This window comes from Schistocerca gregaria, chromosome 4 (assembly GCF_023897955.1).
Source record: "Schistocerca gregaria isolate iqSchGreg1 chromosome 4, iqSchGreg1.2, whole genome shotgun sequence".
In the NCBI taxonomy this organism is placed as follows: Eukaryota; Metazoa; Arthropoda; class Insecta; order Orthoptera; family Acrididae; genus Schistocerca; species Schistocerca gregaria.
Window position 1 is genome coordinate 679160797 of NC_064923.1, and position 16801 is coordinate 679177597.

A 16801-nucleotide genomic window follows, 5' to 3' on the forward strand; every position below is an offset into this window, starting at 1 on the left:
TTAACACCATACCACAAATGGACACATTTGGAATGATTTCATGACTCTGAATCATGGACTGTTGATGAGTGACACCACATTATGTTCACTGGTGAATACAGCGGTGACCGTGGTAGAGGTCCCATTTTTCCACTGTTTTGGAGAGAGACTGGCGTTACTCTTGCTGTCATGGTGGAGGGGGTCCATCAGGTACGACTTCTGGTAGTGATTGAGGAAACTCTGATGGTATAACAGTATGTCATTGACATCTGTCACCTCTCATGAACAGTATCACAGTTCCATCTTTCAATAGGGTAATACTCAACTACACATAGTACATGTCTCTATGAACTGTCTGCTTGATGTAGAAGTACTTCCATCGCCAGTAATATCCTCAAACATATTCCCGGGTAGAACATGGGACCAGCTTCCATATCAAATCAGTCCAAGTGCCATTATCCAGGATATCAATGACTTTTTACAACAGTTGTGAGCCAGCTTGCCTCAGGAGAGAAGGCAACAGCTTTATGCCACCCTTTCCATCTGAATCATTCATTTCATTTCCTCCTCATATTCAGAGGGATTCACTTTGATCTTTTATTTTTTTTGTGTCAATGAGAGTATGGTTTTTATTTGTTCTTCAGTTATGATATAGTTTTGTTTTGACATAATTATGCAGGAATATTATAATATTGATTTATATCTAAGGTATCAATTAAAAAAAAAAAACTATATCATTGACACACAAATTGACACTGTAACAATCATGCACAACCATGATGAAACAAATGTAGATCGTAAATGAAAACTAATATTTAACATCTTATACCACAAGTAAATCTTGTGGAAGCAACCAAAATTGTACATTTGTATCCAGATATGTGGATGTACATGTCGATAATAGCCTGATTATGTCCAGGTACCACTTGAGAATGAGCCATTGCTCAGAACTGTTAGTGGTAAGTAAAATATAAGAAGAGCAGCTGTGATGGATTTTTGTTACAATGTTAGACATTTCATACAATTTGTTGGGGTGCATAGCAATACATGCAAGAAATATTCAAGAGTTCTGAAACTTATGAAAGTTTAAGGATGACAAAGAGATTGTGAAGAAGCTCATAACTCCATTAATCTTTCAAATATAGACATTACTGGTGAAGAATAACGATTTGTGTTTAAGAATGGCAACTGAGAACAAAATAAACATTGTAAGTGTTCATTTTTTGTGATTTTTGGAATTTACAGCACCATCGTCAGATGAGATGGTTACAATAGAGCCCAATATGTGTTTATGGTGATGGTACACAGAAAAGCTCACTCTCAGGTTATCTTTCACAAGGTTTGTGTTCAAAAAGGTTGTGCCACCTAAAATGTCATCTCTTTGTGATGCTCTCCCTATAGAGAGTTTTGCATACATCGCCTTTGGTACTTTCAGCTGCATTTTTGTGGGACCATGGACCTTGCCGTTGGTGGGGAGGCTTGCATGCCTCAGCGATACAGACGGCCGTACCGTAGGTGCAACCACAACGGAGGGGTATCTGTTGAGAGACCAGACAAACGTGTGGTTCCTGAAGAGGGACAGCTGCTTTTTCAGTAGTTGCAGGGGCAGCAGTCTGGATGATTGACTGATCTGGCCTTGCAACACTAACCAAAACTGTGCTGGTACTGCAAACGGCTGAAATAAAGGAGAAACTACAGCCGTGATTTTTCCCGAGGGGAAGCAGCTTTACTGTATGGTTAAATGATGATGGCGTCCTCATGGGTAAAATATTCTGGAGGTAAAATAGTCCCCCATTCGGATCTCCGGACGGGGACTACTCAAGAGAACATTGTTATCAGGAGAAAGAAAACTGGCATTCTACGGATTGGAGCGTAGAATGTCAGATCCCTTAATCGGGCAGGTAGGTTAGAAAATTTAAAAAGGGAAATGGATAGGTTAAAGTTAGATATAGTGGGAATTAGCGAAGTTCGGTGGCAGAAGGAACAAGACTTTTGGTGAGGTGAATACAGGGCTATAAATACAAAATCAAATAGGAGTAATGCAGGAGTAGGTTTAATAATGAATAAAATAATAGGACTGGTGGTAAGCTACTGCAAACAGCATAGTGAACACATTATTGTGGCCAAGATAAACACGAAGCTTACACCTACTATAGTAGTCAAAGTTTATATGCCTACTAGCTCTGCAGATGATAAAGAAATTGATGAAATGTATGATGAGATAAAATAAATTATTGTGGTAGTGAAGGGAAATGAAAATTTAATAGTCATGGGTGATTGGAATTCGAGAAACATAGTAGGTGAAAATGGATTGGGGGTAAGAAATGAAAGAGGAAGCCACCTGCTAGAATTTTGCACAGAGCATAACTTAATCATAGCTAACACTTGGTTCAAGAATCATAAAAGAAGGTTGTATACATGGAATAATCCTGGAGATACTGACAGGTATCATATAGATTGTATAATGGTAAGACAGAGATTTAGCTACCAGGTTTTAAATTGTAAGCCATTTCCAGGGGCAGATGTGGACTCTGACCACAATCTATTGGTTATTATGAACTGTAGATTAAAACTGAAGAAACTGCAAAAAGGTGGGAATTTAAGGAGATGGGATCTGGATAAACTGAAAGAATCAGAGGTTGTACAGACTTCCAGGGAGAGCATAAGGGAACAATTGACAGGAATGGGGGAAAGAAATACAGTAGAAGAAGAATGGGTAGCTCTGAGGGATGAAATAGTGAAGCCAGCAGAGGATCAAGTAGGTAAAAAGATCAGAATTAGTAGAAATGATTTGGTAACAGAAGAAATATTGAATTTAATTGATGAAAGGAGAAAATATAAAAATACAGCAAGCAAAGCAGGCAAAAAGGAATACAAACATCTAAAAAATGAGATCGACAGGAAGTGCAAAATGGCTAAGCAGGGATGGCTAGAGAACAAATGTAAGGATGTAGGGGTAAGATAGATACTGGCTACAGGAAAATTAAAGAGACCTTTGGAGAAAATAAAAGTGGTTCAAAGGGATCTGAGCACTATGGGACTTAACAACTGAGGTCATCAGTCCCCTAGAATTTAAAACTACTTAAACCTAACTAATCTAAGGATGTGACACACATCCATGCCCAAGGCAGGATTCGAACCTGCGACCGTAACGGTCACGCAGGGAGAAAAGAGAGCCACTTGTATGAATATCAAGAGCTCAGATGGAAACTTAGTTCTAAGCAAAGAAGGGAAAGCAGAAAGGTGGTAGGAGTATATAGAGGGTCTATACAAGGGCGATGTACTTGAGGACAATATTACGGAAATGGAAGAGGATGTAAATGAAGATGAAATGGGAGATATGATATTGCGTGAAGATTTTGACAGAGCACAGAAAGACGTGAGTCGAAACAAGGCCCCAGGAGTAGACAACATTCCATTGGAACTACTGACGGCCTTGGAAGAGCTAGACCTGACAAAACTCTACCATCTGGTGAGCAAAATGTAAGAGACAGGTAAAATACCCTCAGACTTCAAGAAGATTGGGATTATTATAATAATTCCAATCCCAAAGAAAGCAGGTGTTGACAGATGCAAAAATTACCGAACTATCAGTTTAATAAGTCACAGCTGCAAAATACTTACTCGAATTCTCTACAGACGAATGGAAAAACTGGTAGAAGCCGACCTCGGGGAAGATCAGTTTGGATTCTGTAGAAATGTTGGAACATGTGAGGCAATACTGACCCTACAACTTCTCTTGGAAGAAAGATTAAGGAAAGGCAAACCTACGTTTCTAGCATTTGTAGACGTAGAGAAAGCTTTTGACAATGTTGACTGGAATACTCTCTTTCAAATGTTTAAGGTGGCAGGGGTAAAATACAGGGAGCGAAAGGCTATTTACAATTTGTGCAGAAACCAGATGGCAGTTATAAGAGTCGAGGGCCATGAAAGGGAAGCAGTGGGTGGGAAGGGAGTGAGACAGAGTTGTAGCCTATCCCCGATGTTATTCAATCTGTATATTGAGCAAGCAGTAAAGGAAACAAAAGAAAAATTTGGAATAGGAATTAAAATCCATGGAGAAGGAATAAAAACTTTGAGGTTCACTGATGGCATTGTAATTCTGTCAGAGACAGCAAAGAACGTGGAAGGGCAGTTGAACGGAATGGACAGTGTCTTGAAAGGAGGATATAAGATGAACATCAACAAAAGCAATACAAGGATAATGGCATGTAGTCGAATTAAATCGGGTGATGCTTAGGGAATGAGATGCTTAAAGTAGTAAATGAGTTTTGCTATTTGGGGAGGAAAATAACTGATGATGGTCGAAGTAGAGAGGATATAAAATGTAGATTGGCAATGGCAAGGTAAGCGTTTCTGAGGAAGAGAAATTTGTTAACATCGAGTATAGATTTAAGTGTCAGGAGATCTTTTCTGAAAGTATTTGTATGGAATGTGTGAAACGTGAATGATAAATAGTTTAGACAAGAAGGAAATAGGAGCTTTCGAAATGTGGTGCTACAGAAGAATGATGACGATTAGATGGGTAGATCACATAACTAATAAGGAGGTATTGAATAGAATTGGGGAGAAGAGAAATTTGTGGCACAACTTGACTAGGAGAAGGGATTACTTGATAGGACATGTTCTGAGACATCGAGGGATCATCAATTTAGTATTGGAGGGCATTGTGGAGGGTAAAAATCGTAGAGGGAGACCAAGAAATTAATACACTAAGCAGATTCAGAAGGATGTAGGTTGCAGTAGGTACTGGGAGATGAAGAAGCTTGCACAGGATAGAGTAGCATGGAGAGGTGCATCAAACCAGTCTCTGGACTGAAGACCACAACAACAACAATGAATTTACAAACATATGGGATTAGTTCACAGATAAGTGAGTGCCTTGAAGAATTCTCGCATAATAGAACCCAGTATGTTGTCCTCAGTGGCGAACGTTCATCGGAGACAAGGGTATTTATGCAGTGCACCAGAGAAGTGTGATAGAAATGCTGTTGTTCTCTATATACATAAATTATTTGGCAGACAGGGTGGATGGCAATCTGCGATTGTTTGCTGATGAAGCTGTGGTGTATGGTAAATTGTCAAAGATGAGTGATGGTAGGAAGATATAAGAAGACTTAGACAAAATTTCTAGTTGGTGTGATGAGTGGCAGCTAGCTCTAAATGTGGAAAAATGTAAGTTAATGCAGATGGGCAGGGAGAAAAGTATTTGTGTGGAATGTAGCTATGTATGGTTGTGAAACATGGACGATAAATAGTTAAGAGAATAGATGCTTTCAAAATGTGGTGCTGCAGAAGAATACTGAAGATTAGATGGGTAGATCATGCAACTAATGAGGAGGTGCTGAATAGAATTGGGGAGGAGAGGAATTTGTGGTACAACTTGACTAGAAGAAGGGATCGGTTGGTAGGACATGTTCTGAGGCATCAAGGGGTCACCAATTTAGCATTGGAGGGCAACATGGAGGGTAAACATTCTAGAGGGAGACCAAGAGATGACTACACTAAGCAGATTCAGAAGGATGTAGGTTGCAGTATGTACTGGGAGATGAAGGAGCTTGCACAGGATAGATTAGCATGGAGAGTTGCATCAAACCAGTCTCAGGACTGAAGACCACAACAACAACAGCATTGGGAGGCATTCAGCAGCAGGCACATTTCAAGGTAGACTGTTGGATATTTTTAAGCTATCTGATGAAGTCAGTGTATGGTCACTGTCATCTGCAGGTGCTGAGACATGAAGCAGTCAGGTCTCAGGGCCTGGAGACAACAGTGGCCATATGCAAGTGAGCAGTGAGTGAGTGTGTGTGTGTGTGTGTGTGTGTGTGTGTGTGTGTGTGCCACTCAACACCTCCTTTAAAAGGTGAGCAATGATCTATCCTAATTCATATTGTTGTTCTAGCCCAAATTTTCCATTGTTTCAAATGTACAAAAGAGGTATAAGACATGCAAAGAACATATTAACATATTTTGTAAGTATAGTTATTGTAATACTATTATTTGTGACATTTCCAAAAGCCATCATTTTGGTGGGTCCATGAAAATAAAATTTAAGTAAACAAAGTATATTTTTTGATTCTTCAGTGTATACTTGTTCTTCAAACTTCGTATGTAGGCTTGTGCAGGATAGTTGTTGTCAGTTCAAGTTTTTCTGCATCACTGTGACGGTTGCCATTAATTAAATAAGCCTGTGACCATTCGTGCCACACTTCTTCGTACATGTTCAGGAACCCTCATTAATGATATATGGAATGGGCTTCACACACTTGAGTAATATTCTAGAATGGGTCACACAAATGTTTATTAAGCATTCTCTTTTGTAGAATGACTGTGTTTCCCCAGTATCCTGACAATCAACTGATGCCATCCATCTGTTTTATTTGTGAGTGGCCCAATGTGATTATTCCATTTCATATCCATACAAATTGTTGAATCCAAGCAATTGTATTAGTTGATTGGTTACAGTTGTGACTCATTGATATTGTAGTCATAGGATACTACATTTTTGTGTCTACTGAAGTGCCCAATTGTACATTTCTGAACATTTCAGGCAAGTTATGTATCTTTGTTACACTTAGAAACCTTATCAAGATCTGATTGAATATTTGTACGGCTTTTCAGACAGTACCTCATTATATTATCCACTTAATCAGCAGAAGGTCTGAAATGATTATTGCCTGCCATGTCATCAATACACAATATGGACAGCAAGCATCCAAACACTCTTCCCTTGGACATGCCTAAACTCGGTTTTTGATCTGTTGATGGTTCCACATGATCATACGTTCATTAATAAGTATCGGTATAGTCCTGAATTAAATACTTTTTGGAAGTCTAGAAATATTGCCTTTACCTGACTGGTTTGTTCCTTGGTTTTCAGAACGTTGTATGAGAAAAGCATGAGTCGAGTTTTGGATGACTTGTGCACCTCTCTGATGAACTCATTGCTGTTGTAATGTTAGACCTCAATCTACTTTCCTTTCTACTTCATTTGAGAGCTCTTCCTTACCTGAGCTTGGACTGACATTGACGTCCTTAGTCATACAGGAGAAGGTACTCCTAGCCTATGTACATATCTGCATTCTTAATTTTTCATGTACATTATACACATTATCTTAGTTTGGATTTATTCACGTGTGAAAATTCTCAGTGAGAAAAATTTTACAAATTTATACTGGTATGACAGAATATGGAGTACACTAATAAATGCTCCACCCAGCTTTTGGTGATGTTTTACAGCACACGCCTGCTCTGAAGTGATGACTAATATTTCTCGACTAGAAAAATGGTAATAGAAACAAGCTGCACTAAATGTATTTACAGGGTGAAAAATATTTTCAGATTCAACTCTGGCTAATTATCAAGTGAGAGAGATACATAGAATGAATACTCTGTTATATTGTCAATTTTATGTACAGTTTTGCACCACCATGTCCACACTAGTTACAGTTTAAAATACAACATTCATTAGGTTTTGGCTGCACAGCACACCATGTGGAAATTAAGTTACTTTAAATAAAGCTACAATTCACACAAAAAAATTTGGAATTTGCACAGTCGTCATCCAAGTTTATTATATAATACTTTACGATACTTCGTGATCTTTTTTAATTCTCGATAATTGCGATTATTCACATGTCAGATATTCGTTCAATCACCCAAGTTACAAAACAATTGCAATTGGTATTAAATTATGAAAAAACATGATGTCAATAAGAATAAAAATTGTTATGGAAATAGTACAATGATTTACAGAAAACTTTATCCTTGTTTCTGGAAAGCTAGAAATTTCATTAAATTCCTTCATTGGCTGTTCAGTACTACTTTTGAACACAGGACATTGCTGATTTTTGAAAGTTCTAAATAATGTGTTTTGTGTGGTTTTCTATATCTCTAAGTTTACTACAGATATGATGCTGAAATTAACACTGTCGTTGGCTGAAATTAACACTATTGTTATCTACTGGTATAATGAAATGTCACACCAGGTTCTATTCCATTTGTCATATGGCAAACGTGGAATTTAATTTAGTATAATGTATGTAACGTTCCATTGCATGGATGGTAGTGACATCTCATGGCTGAAACTGTTAGCTGGCTCACGTGAGAAAAGATGTAACAATGGAGATATGACTCATTGCAACTATGAAGGTAGTTGCTGTCTTGTTCCGTATGGGTGGTGTAAGTGGCTACGCCACAATTGGTATACTACCACAGATAATTTTTATGTTCTCTGTCTATGGCTTGCTATAAAAGTTTGACAGGAAATATAAATCTTCGTGAAATATGTGTTGCAGTCAGACCACTGATGACTGAGGCAACTGCTTTAGGAGCTGCTATAGCTGCTGGAAGTGCAGAAGGGATAGAAGTGTGGGATTTGCATGAGGTTCAGTCTGTTCCCAGTGATGTGTTCAAGCCATCAATATCAGAGGACGGTAAGTATACCTATAAATTTCAAACAATCAAACAAACTCACTCTCTCTCTCTCTCTCTCTCTCTCTCTCTCTCTCTCTCTCTCAAAAGCTAATAAACACCTTGAATTTACTGTATGTGTGTCTTTCCTCAGTTTTTGTTTGTTGTTTCCATTCTTTAACTCGATTAGTGTAGAACTCATTGAATGATACAATACAGTACTCAGTGATCATAATAAGATTTTGGGCTAACTAGGTTCTCTAAAAGGCATATTATTTAGAAAACAGATGTATAGTTTTGTAGCCAGTGAATGTATTTTCATATCTTCTTTATTGAATTAGATTATATTTCCTAGTTTGAAAGCATGAATAATTTATATTGCATTTCACCTATGTGTTTACATAACTTTATCTTACTGTTGTAAAAAGTGTATTATCAACAATTTTTCCCAAACAAGAAATATTACACTTTTAATGAGGTTGTAATACATTAATTCCATACATCAGATGGAACAAATTTGGTTTTAGTTCAGTTTTACATAAAAAAAGGCCACCCAGCTAGTAGTTACAAACCACAAATATCGCATAAATTTTCAGTTTATTATTCTGTAAGAGATAGTGTGTATCAAGTTTAAATATAGAATTCCGGTCAGTTAGTAGAATGACAGGAAGTTGCAGTCATACTATAGTGGAGAGTATCAGTTAAATAATACAGTAATGGTAGTAACATTGCCTGGCATGACAGTGGCCGTGACATTACTTGTGAGTGGAAGACCAGAGAGGAGGGAGACAGTCAGTCTGCATTGTGAACTTATTATGGTGTAATACAACATCATATGGAATGCATGTAATGGAGGTGAAATACAGACACAATAATGAAGCTTCATGTGAATTTATTTTGTCGTGATTGTGTTGGAGATTTCCAGCTGGTGCAGACGTGGCATCATCGAGAAAAAAGCCTATGGCCTCAAGATATAGTAATGTCGTCAAGTCAGATGGTTAATATAAACAAGTAACAATGGCCTGAAAAATTTCTAGGCTACAATGTCCACATCCAGACAATCACTGAACAACAGCAGGTGCACTACATTCGAAATGCTTGTCAAAAAGTTTTGCAACACCTTACACATCTGTTACCAATGACTCATTTTTTAATGCTACCTGCTCCCTCTTCAAGTCTGGTTCTAGCAGTATCCTCCTTCACTGTATTCCATATTGCATATATTTTGTTATCTCATGTGATTATCTTTTTCTTATTGCATTTGCTTGATGTTCATATTACTGTATTTAATATTTTTCAGTATGCCTTGCAATGAGTTGTAGCATCAACATCAAACCTGTTTGTGACTGACAGATACAATTTCCTTTTTGGTTTGCAGATGTCTTTATTCTTTGATTTGCCCATGGTTTCTTTGTAGACTTTAGTCTAATCTGTTTTTTTTTTTTTGGGGGGGGGGGGGGGGAGTAGTACTCAAATGAAGTAAGAGCTTAATTAATAAAAGTGTTGTATTATTCATTTGTGCCATGGGCACTGTATCCAACAGTCCAGTTCACCTCTTGGGGAGTGTCCTGAAAATCAGTTTTTGGTGTACTGACTACCATCTTGAACTCAGATCTAGTAGATTTTATATCCTGTTCAGTATTCAAATTAACAAAAGGAACTGCACATCATGATCTGAGAGATGATTGATCATTGGTTTTGTAATATAACATTGTCCATTACATGTTTCTACAAAGGTATCAATGGCTGTTAGTGAAAAATTAGCTGCCCTACTTGCAAGTTTATGGCAGGAATTAAGTTGAATGATAATGTTACCAAACTGGGATTAATTCTTGCTGGAAGAGTTTTTAAGAAAATTTACATCAAAATCACTAGCAACCTCTATTCCTTTGTTATTTTTACTTTAAAATAGGTCAACAGAGCTTCAATATGGTTTATGAGCAGATTAAAATTACTTGCAGGTGCTGAGTATATGCTTACTATTATGAAAGATTTATTATGAAATTGTGTTTCTGCCGGGCATACTTCCATATGCTTCTCTTGACAAAATTTATGTGAATTATGACAATTTCTGATGAACTGAGGTGCTATTCTAAATCCTGTAATACTCAAGGAAGTCAATAGATAGAATTACCTTCAAACACAAACTGAAATCATATCCTCCGATAACTCTTTCTATTTCATAGAAGTGTATTGTAAAATTGATTTGTTTGCCATCAAAGTGACAGATCACAATTATGACCCATGGAACATGCAGCTGACAAACTAATATCCTAATCTTTCTCTATCTCTTCTTGTTTTTTTACACATCATAGGGAAAGTTGTGGCTGAATATAAATAATTACATCCATCTGGCATCTGTCCACATCTACTGCTGACTGTTGCAGGTTTTCATAGAGGCCATTCCTCTACCTCCAACTTGGCCTTCCCAGTGTCTCCTCCTGTGCAAAGGCCACCTGTAGTCTTCCATCTGATTGAATTTTCTCATTTTGAGAAAACAGTTGGAACAATCTGTTTTACTTGCTGTAGGGGTGCAAATATGCACGGTGGTCATTGACAGTTGGTAATGTGCACCCTTACTGCTGAATTGAGATTGTGAGAACATGTGTATTTGCGTTTATAGAAATATTTATAATGCTGGGAACTGAGTTCCGAAAGACCAGGTTTAAGTAATATTAGATATAGGTGAAAGGAAATTAGGTTCTGTTTGGATTGATGTGAGAATTTATTTTGGAGATTTTGTGGGGGCGCCAAATGGCTGCTTGTGATGTCAGAGCAGTTGGGGCTCAGAGTCTGCAAAGCAGTGCAGTGTGCCACGGAGCTCCATCCACGACAAAGTTCTGCAGTCATGGGATTTGGTAACCAGGGAGACATAACATAGAACTGAATTTGACTCAGAAGCATGATGAAAGTCTGTACTTGTTATTGGCTGTAAGAATTTATTGTCAATCAGAAGTTAAACCAATTTGTAATTGGATAAATAAACCCTTGTTTGTGAACCTACTAGCACCTGTTACTATGTTTCAGTAGTCATTTCACAGGAGAAGTCTGGTGTGAAGGTTAGGTCCCTCCAAAATGAGTAAGAAGAATCCCCTGCATTGCAAAAAAATATAAATAAAAGATTAAGTCAAGATTGCATAAATATTTTTTTATTTAAAACAGCCACTTTCGACATACTCTGCTGTCATCTTGAGGTCTTAAAGTCATCCGAGCCACAAGTCCAGCTCACTTTAACTGCTCTTGCTTCTGACGATTCCTGCTATATATTTATCTTGGTACTGTTTATCTAGGTCATGGTTGTGGCTGATCCTCAATTCACCTTTGGCTGGCTAGAACATCTTCCACAATACTTTTGTCTCAAATGTAATCTCACATCCATGTAATACAGTGGGTTGAGTCAGTGGTTTATATGACCAAATCTTGAACTTTCTCAAGAGATATCTGGACCGAACCAAATGTGTTAGGATGTAGGAGGATCATCCCTGGCATTCATCCCTGATTTATATAACAAGTTTTCTGTGAAAAGTGCTCCCAGGTATTTAAATTCCTGAACTCTCTTGTAGGACTTGTCATGCCCACATAAAATGTTGTGCAGAAATTCCAGCGAGTTGATATGTGACAGGGTTGGTTTCACAGGTGGCTCTGCTTCTGATGTGATAGGGTAAGCCTGTGACAAGAGTAGAGTAGAATGTGCTGGGAAAGTGAATTGAGCAGTCCTTGCACCAAGGTCTTGCATAGGGATATGACCCTTGTTACAAGGGAGTGGAAGTGGGAGTGGCATAAGGATGGACCAGGATTGTTGTGTAGTACAGGTGGGTGACAGAATACCACATGAGGATGGGTGGCAAGTAACAGAGGTGGGGCTGAATAGCACCTAGGCTGTGGGCATGAGGAATGTTGGTTTGTAGGAGGTGGCATCACCAATGACAAGTAGGGATCCATGGTATATTTCCTTTTGCTGCTGCTTTTAGTTTCAATGTCAATTTCCCCTTCTGTTGGTAAGAATTTTACAATTTCTTCTGTGTTCTACCTCTCCATTTTTTACTTTCTCTCTACTTAACTTTTAACACCCTTTCCGGACGTATGTGGCACCAGATGTTTATGCACAGGTCACATAGTTACCATAAATTACAGTTCTGTGTTTAGTGGGTGCACAGTTCCCAGTAGTGATCCAGATGTGTTCCATTTGGTTCAGATCAGGCAAATTTGGTGGCCATAACGTCGACGTGAGCTTGTGACGGTGCTTTCCTGCATTGTCCATTATGCCCTCAGAGTCTTGATGATCAAAGTGTTGTAGAACGGCTCTAAATTGATTTCCAGGATTTGTACTAATGATGTACAGACGCAAATTTTCATGTGAGGTAGCTTTTTTCCTTGTTTATTGTCACCACGAACATTACAGTTTCCAGATCCAATTTAACGTCAGACATCATATGCAAGTAGATAACCATCACTGTCTATACATGAAAGTGCATTAACAACATAATCACACTATGGAGTCATAGTCCTTTTTGAACACAGTATTAACAGAACAAATGACTGCATGGTATTGAAATAGTGCACACACTACTTTTTGATAAAGTCACAGAAATGAGTAAATATCCAAGTAGTAAAAATTATGGTGCTGGTTCAAAATATCATTGATCCACAAATATATTCATCAAAAATTATTCATACAAAATCATGCATCTCATTGAAGTTCACATATTGACTCACACAGATATATTAAGTGAACATCATTGGTAACATACTTCTGTACAGTTTACGAGACAAACTCTCATGACTATATTAATAACGCATTTACCCGAATCTAAGCTGCACTTTTTTCCCGGTTTTTGTAATTCAAAAAACCACCTGCGGCTTAGAATCGAGTGCAAAGTAAGCGGAAGTTCTGAAAAATGTTGGTAGGTGTCGCCACAACAAACTTCTGCCGTCATATATATGTAGCGCTCGCTACGCAGGCATGCTTTGCAGGCACAAAGATAAATATTGCGTCAAACCCTCTGCTTCAGTATATAAATTTTTAAAAGAAAGGTGGAAGACGAGCTTTTTTCTCCGTCTAGTTTCGACCACTGCATTTTCGTACATTATGCAACGAAGTAAATACAAATTCCGTATTGTCCATCTTCAAATGTAGCAGCATTTCAACGTACTACGAAAATCCGACTGGCAAGACTGTTTGGGATGTTTGTCAGTATGGCCAACTCTACGTTCTGAATTTTTTCCTACCTGTGGGAAGAGATGGTTCCTTACAGGAACTTTTACAAAATTGTGAATCGCATGCAGTATTCTCTTCACCATAAGAATAATACGAATATAAACATTGCTTGAACACGAATATAAACATTTTGCCATGTATTCTTTCGTGTTTGCTGCTAACTCATTTAAATCCTGTCTGCCTAATAAACTACAAAACTATAGTGAGACAACAGCAAACACGGAAGAATATACATATCATATCATGTTTATATTTGTATTATTCTTATGCCTAATAGTGATACAGTCAGAACTGAAGCACGACAATTGACTAGATTTTTAAATCTAAGATGACAAAATTTTCGCTAAACTCTCGTTCAGAACATCTTCTATCATACACTGTCTATTATTTGGTTCTTGTTGATCATTATCAAAGAAAACAGCAGTCTAAGTAACAACAAATAGCAGTCTCTTGCCATTGTTTCACTAATGAGACGATTCCTCTCTCTCTCTCTCTCTCTCTCTCTCTCTCTCTCTCTCTCTCTCTCTCTCTCTCTCTCTCTCTCTCTCTCTCTCCTCTCTCTTTTTAATTGTAAGCAGTGGTAGCGTGCACAAAAGCAAGCCATGCCGCGAGCAGCGACAGGTCGTAAACACTCATTATCAGAATGAGACAAACAATGCATGACACTTCAACTTAGAGTGACGTAAACACCTATAACAAAGAGAACGGCACTTATCAGATCAAGGATAAATAAGCAATCAATTCAAACCAGACAAAGTACGCAAAAAAGGAAGGGTACCCGTATAAATATGGATGGAGCACCTGGCACATAGCAATGGCTACCTGGTAAAGCTTAACTGCTAAGGTTACGACTCAAACCAACCTACTGTACCTGTATCATCATTAATTCGACTTAAATTGTGTCTCATATTACAATGAACCAACTTTGTTTCGATTTGGAGGTGCGGCCTAAAACTTTTCTCTCCCCTTGAAATTCGAGTCTCAAATTTCAGGTGCGGCTTAGATTTGTGAAAATTTTTTTTTCCTTCATTTCGAGTCTCATTTTTCAGGCGCGGCTTAGATTCGAGTGTGGCTTAGATTCGAGTAAATATGGCAATTGCTGCGTGTTTGATAGCTAACTGCAGACATTTTGCTCACAAGAGTAACACGGAGATGTCAGCATAGTAAGTGACTCCCACAGAATGACTATTTTGGGTTGGAGTGAGCTACTGTATGTAAATATTGGAATACTAGCATACTATGATTTTGTAAACTACATTTTGGTTTGAAAAATGCCTAGGTTAGATTTTGCTAATTCACTAATTGTTATGATAGTTGTCTTGTTTACAAAATATGTGTTTTTAAGAAAATACAAAAGGTAATGGTACCATATTATGCACCTTCGCTACTGTGAAACGATTCTATTTTACTGAACAAGTGCACATCACTCTTTTGGAGCCATGCAATCATAAATATTAACTCTCTCCACAAAGTTGGGAAACTGAAACAATGAAATACTTTTTGAACAGCAACAACATGCTGCTGCCAGCCATCCAAGAAACAAGGTGTGCTAGTGACCTAACAGTAGATTGTGAGAACTATCGATTTTTTAAAGGTAAACCGGCAGTTAGAGTTTTCAACTCAAGTCTCTGAATTTTAATAACTGCCTTCTTAATTCCATAAAGTATAATCCAAAATGTTGATTTTTAATCCTTCAGTGAAAGACACATAAATAACAATAAAATTCAAGAATAAATATTGCTCAATATTTTGTTGCCCTGCATCAACAAATGAAGACAACAAGAGAAACTGAGGCAAAGTAGAAAACTTTTGGGAAGATCTGGAAAACAACCTGTTGAAAATTCACAAAAGAATGTAATGATCTTGATGGGGGACTTCAGTGTGCAACTGGGTAACCTGAAATCATTCCGAAAAGTTAATGGAAACTATACACCTCATAAAGGAACTACAACAAATGGTTCTAGATTAGTAGATATTTACAAGTCATTTTATCCTAAGATCTTGACAACACACTTTAGAAAAATACATAGAAAGTAAAAAACATGGATATCACCAAACCTCAACTTGGAAGAGTTTCAGATTGATCGTATCACCAGTTACAGATATAATTTTCAAGAAATCAGTAACATTAGAGTCAAGAGAGAAATGGGAGTTAATTCAATCACTACCCAACTGAGATCCACAAAATCGTGAAACAAACCAATAAGATAAAAGGAATCAATAATGAAACTGTGAAACAAAAGGAATGCAATTTTCAAAAGATGCAGAAGGAAGTGAATACTGTTCCAACAACTTTACAGAAACAAATATATTGCATTTGAAACAGCTCCAGAGAACAAGCAAAGAAAACACAGATGGTGGAATGGTTCAAATGGCTCTGAGCATTATGGGACTTAGCATCTGAGGTCGTCAGTCCCCTAGAACTTAGAACTACTTAAACCTAACTAACCTAAGGACATCACACACATCCATGCCCAAGGCAGGATTTGAACCTGCGACCGTAGCGGTTGTGTGGGATGGTGGAATAATAAATGTAATGAAGCACTTAGAAAAAAAGAGGGCTTCGAACAGATAGTATAGCAGTCAAACAAGCAGTAATTGGAAAATTGTCTGTTTGAGAAGAAGAGAACAGATAAAAGTATTAGGACACAAAAGATGTACTTTGAAAATGAATAACTTACAAGTGTAGAGGCATACTTCAAAAAAAGTAATACAAAGACTATTACATAACATTCAAGAACTATATGTCAGGGCACATTCTCCAAATGCTATGCTTCAGCCAAGTGAATGGAAAATCTGCGCTTAACAGTGAAGAAAACTGTAAGTAATGGCAGCTTATTTCAAAAAGCTATTGAACTGTGAAAAATCGACCAAACAGCTGTTATTGAAAATTCATAGTATAATTAAATTTACTTCAAACAATTAAAATTCAACAAAGCCACAGATGAAAGTGGCCTCACAACAGAAATCCGAAAAGATAGTGAAAATCTGGGTGTCACAATTATAGAAAAAAAAAAGATAATGTAGGGGTCACTGAAAACATTCCAAAAAATTGGAAGATTGTGTTAATGATACAAACTCTTACTGAAAGCTCTTCTCGATACGTTAAACCCTCAGTTAGATAAACAGATTGGAGAGTATTAAGTGGAGTTTAGAAGTAACAGATCCTGTCCAAAGCTAATTCTAAACCTT

At 37.5% G+C, this 16801-nt stretch overlaps 1 protein-coding gene across 3 annotated transcripts in view; it reads left to right on the forward strand.

Annotated features, from left to right (window-relative positions):
• Positions 1 to 16801, forward strand: part of LOC126365905 (glycerol kinase-like) — a 145526-nt gene that overhangs the window by 78841 nt on the left and 49884 nt on the right. For all 3 annotated transcript variants that reach the window (XM_050008627.1, XM_050008625.1, XM_050008626.1), the window contains one exon: positions 8277 to 8414. In XM_050008627.1, coding sequence (XP_049864584.1) covers positions 8277 to 8414 — 138 coding nt within the window. The remainder of the gene's footprint in view (positions 1 to 8276; positions 8415 to 16801) is intronic.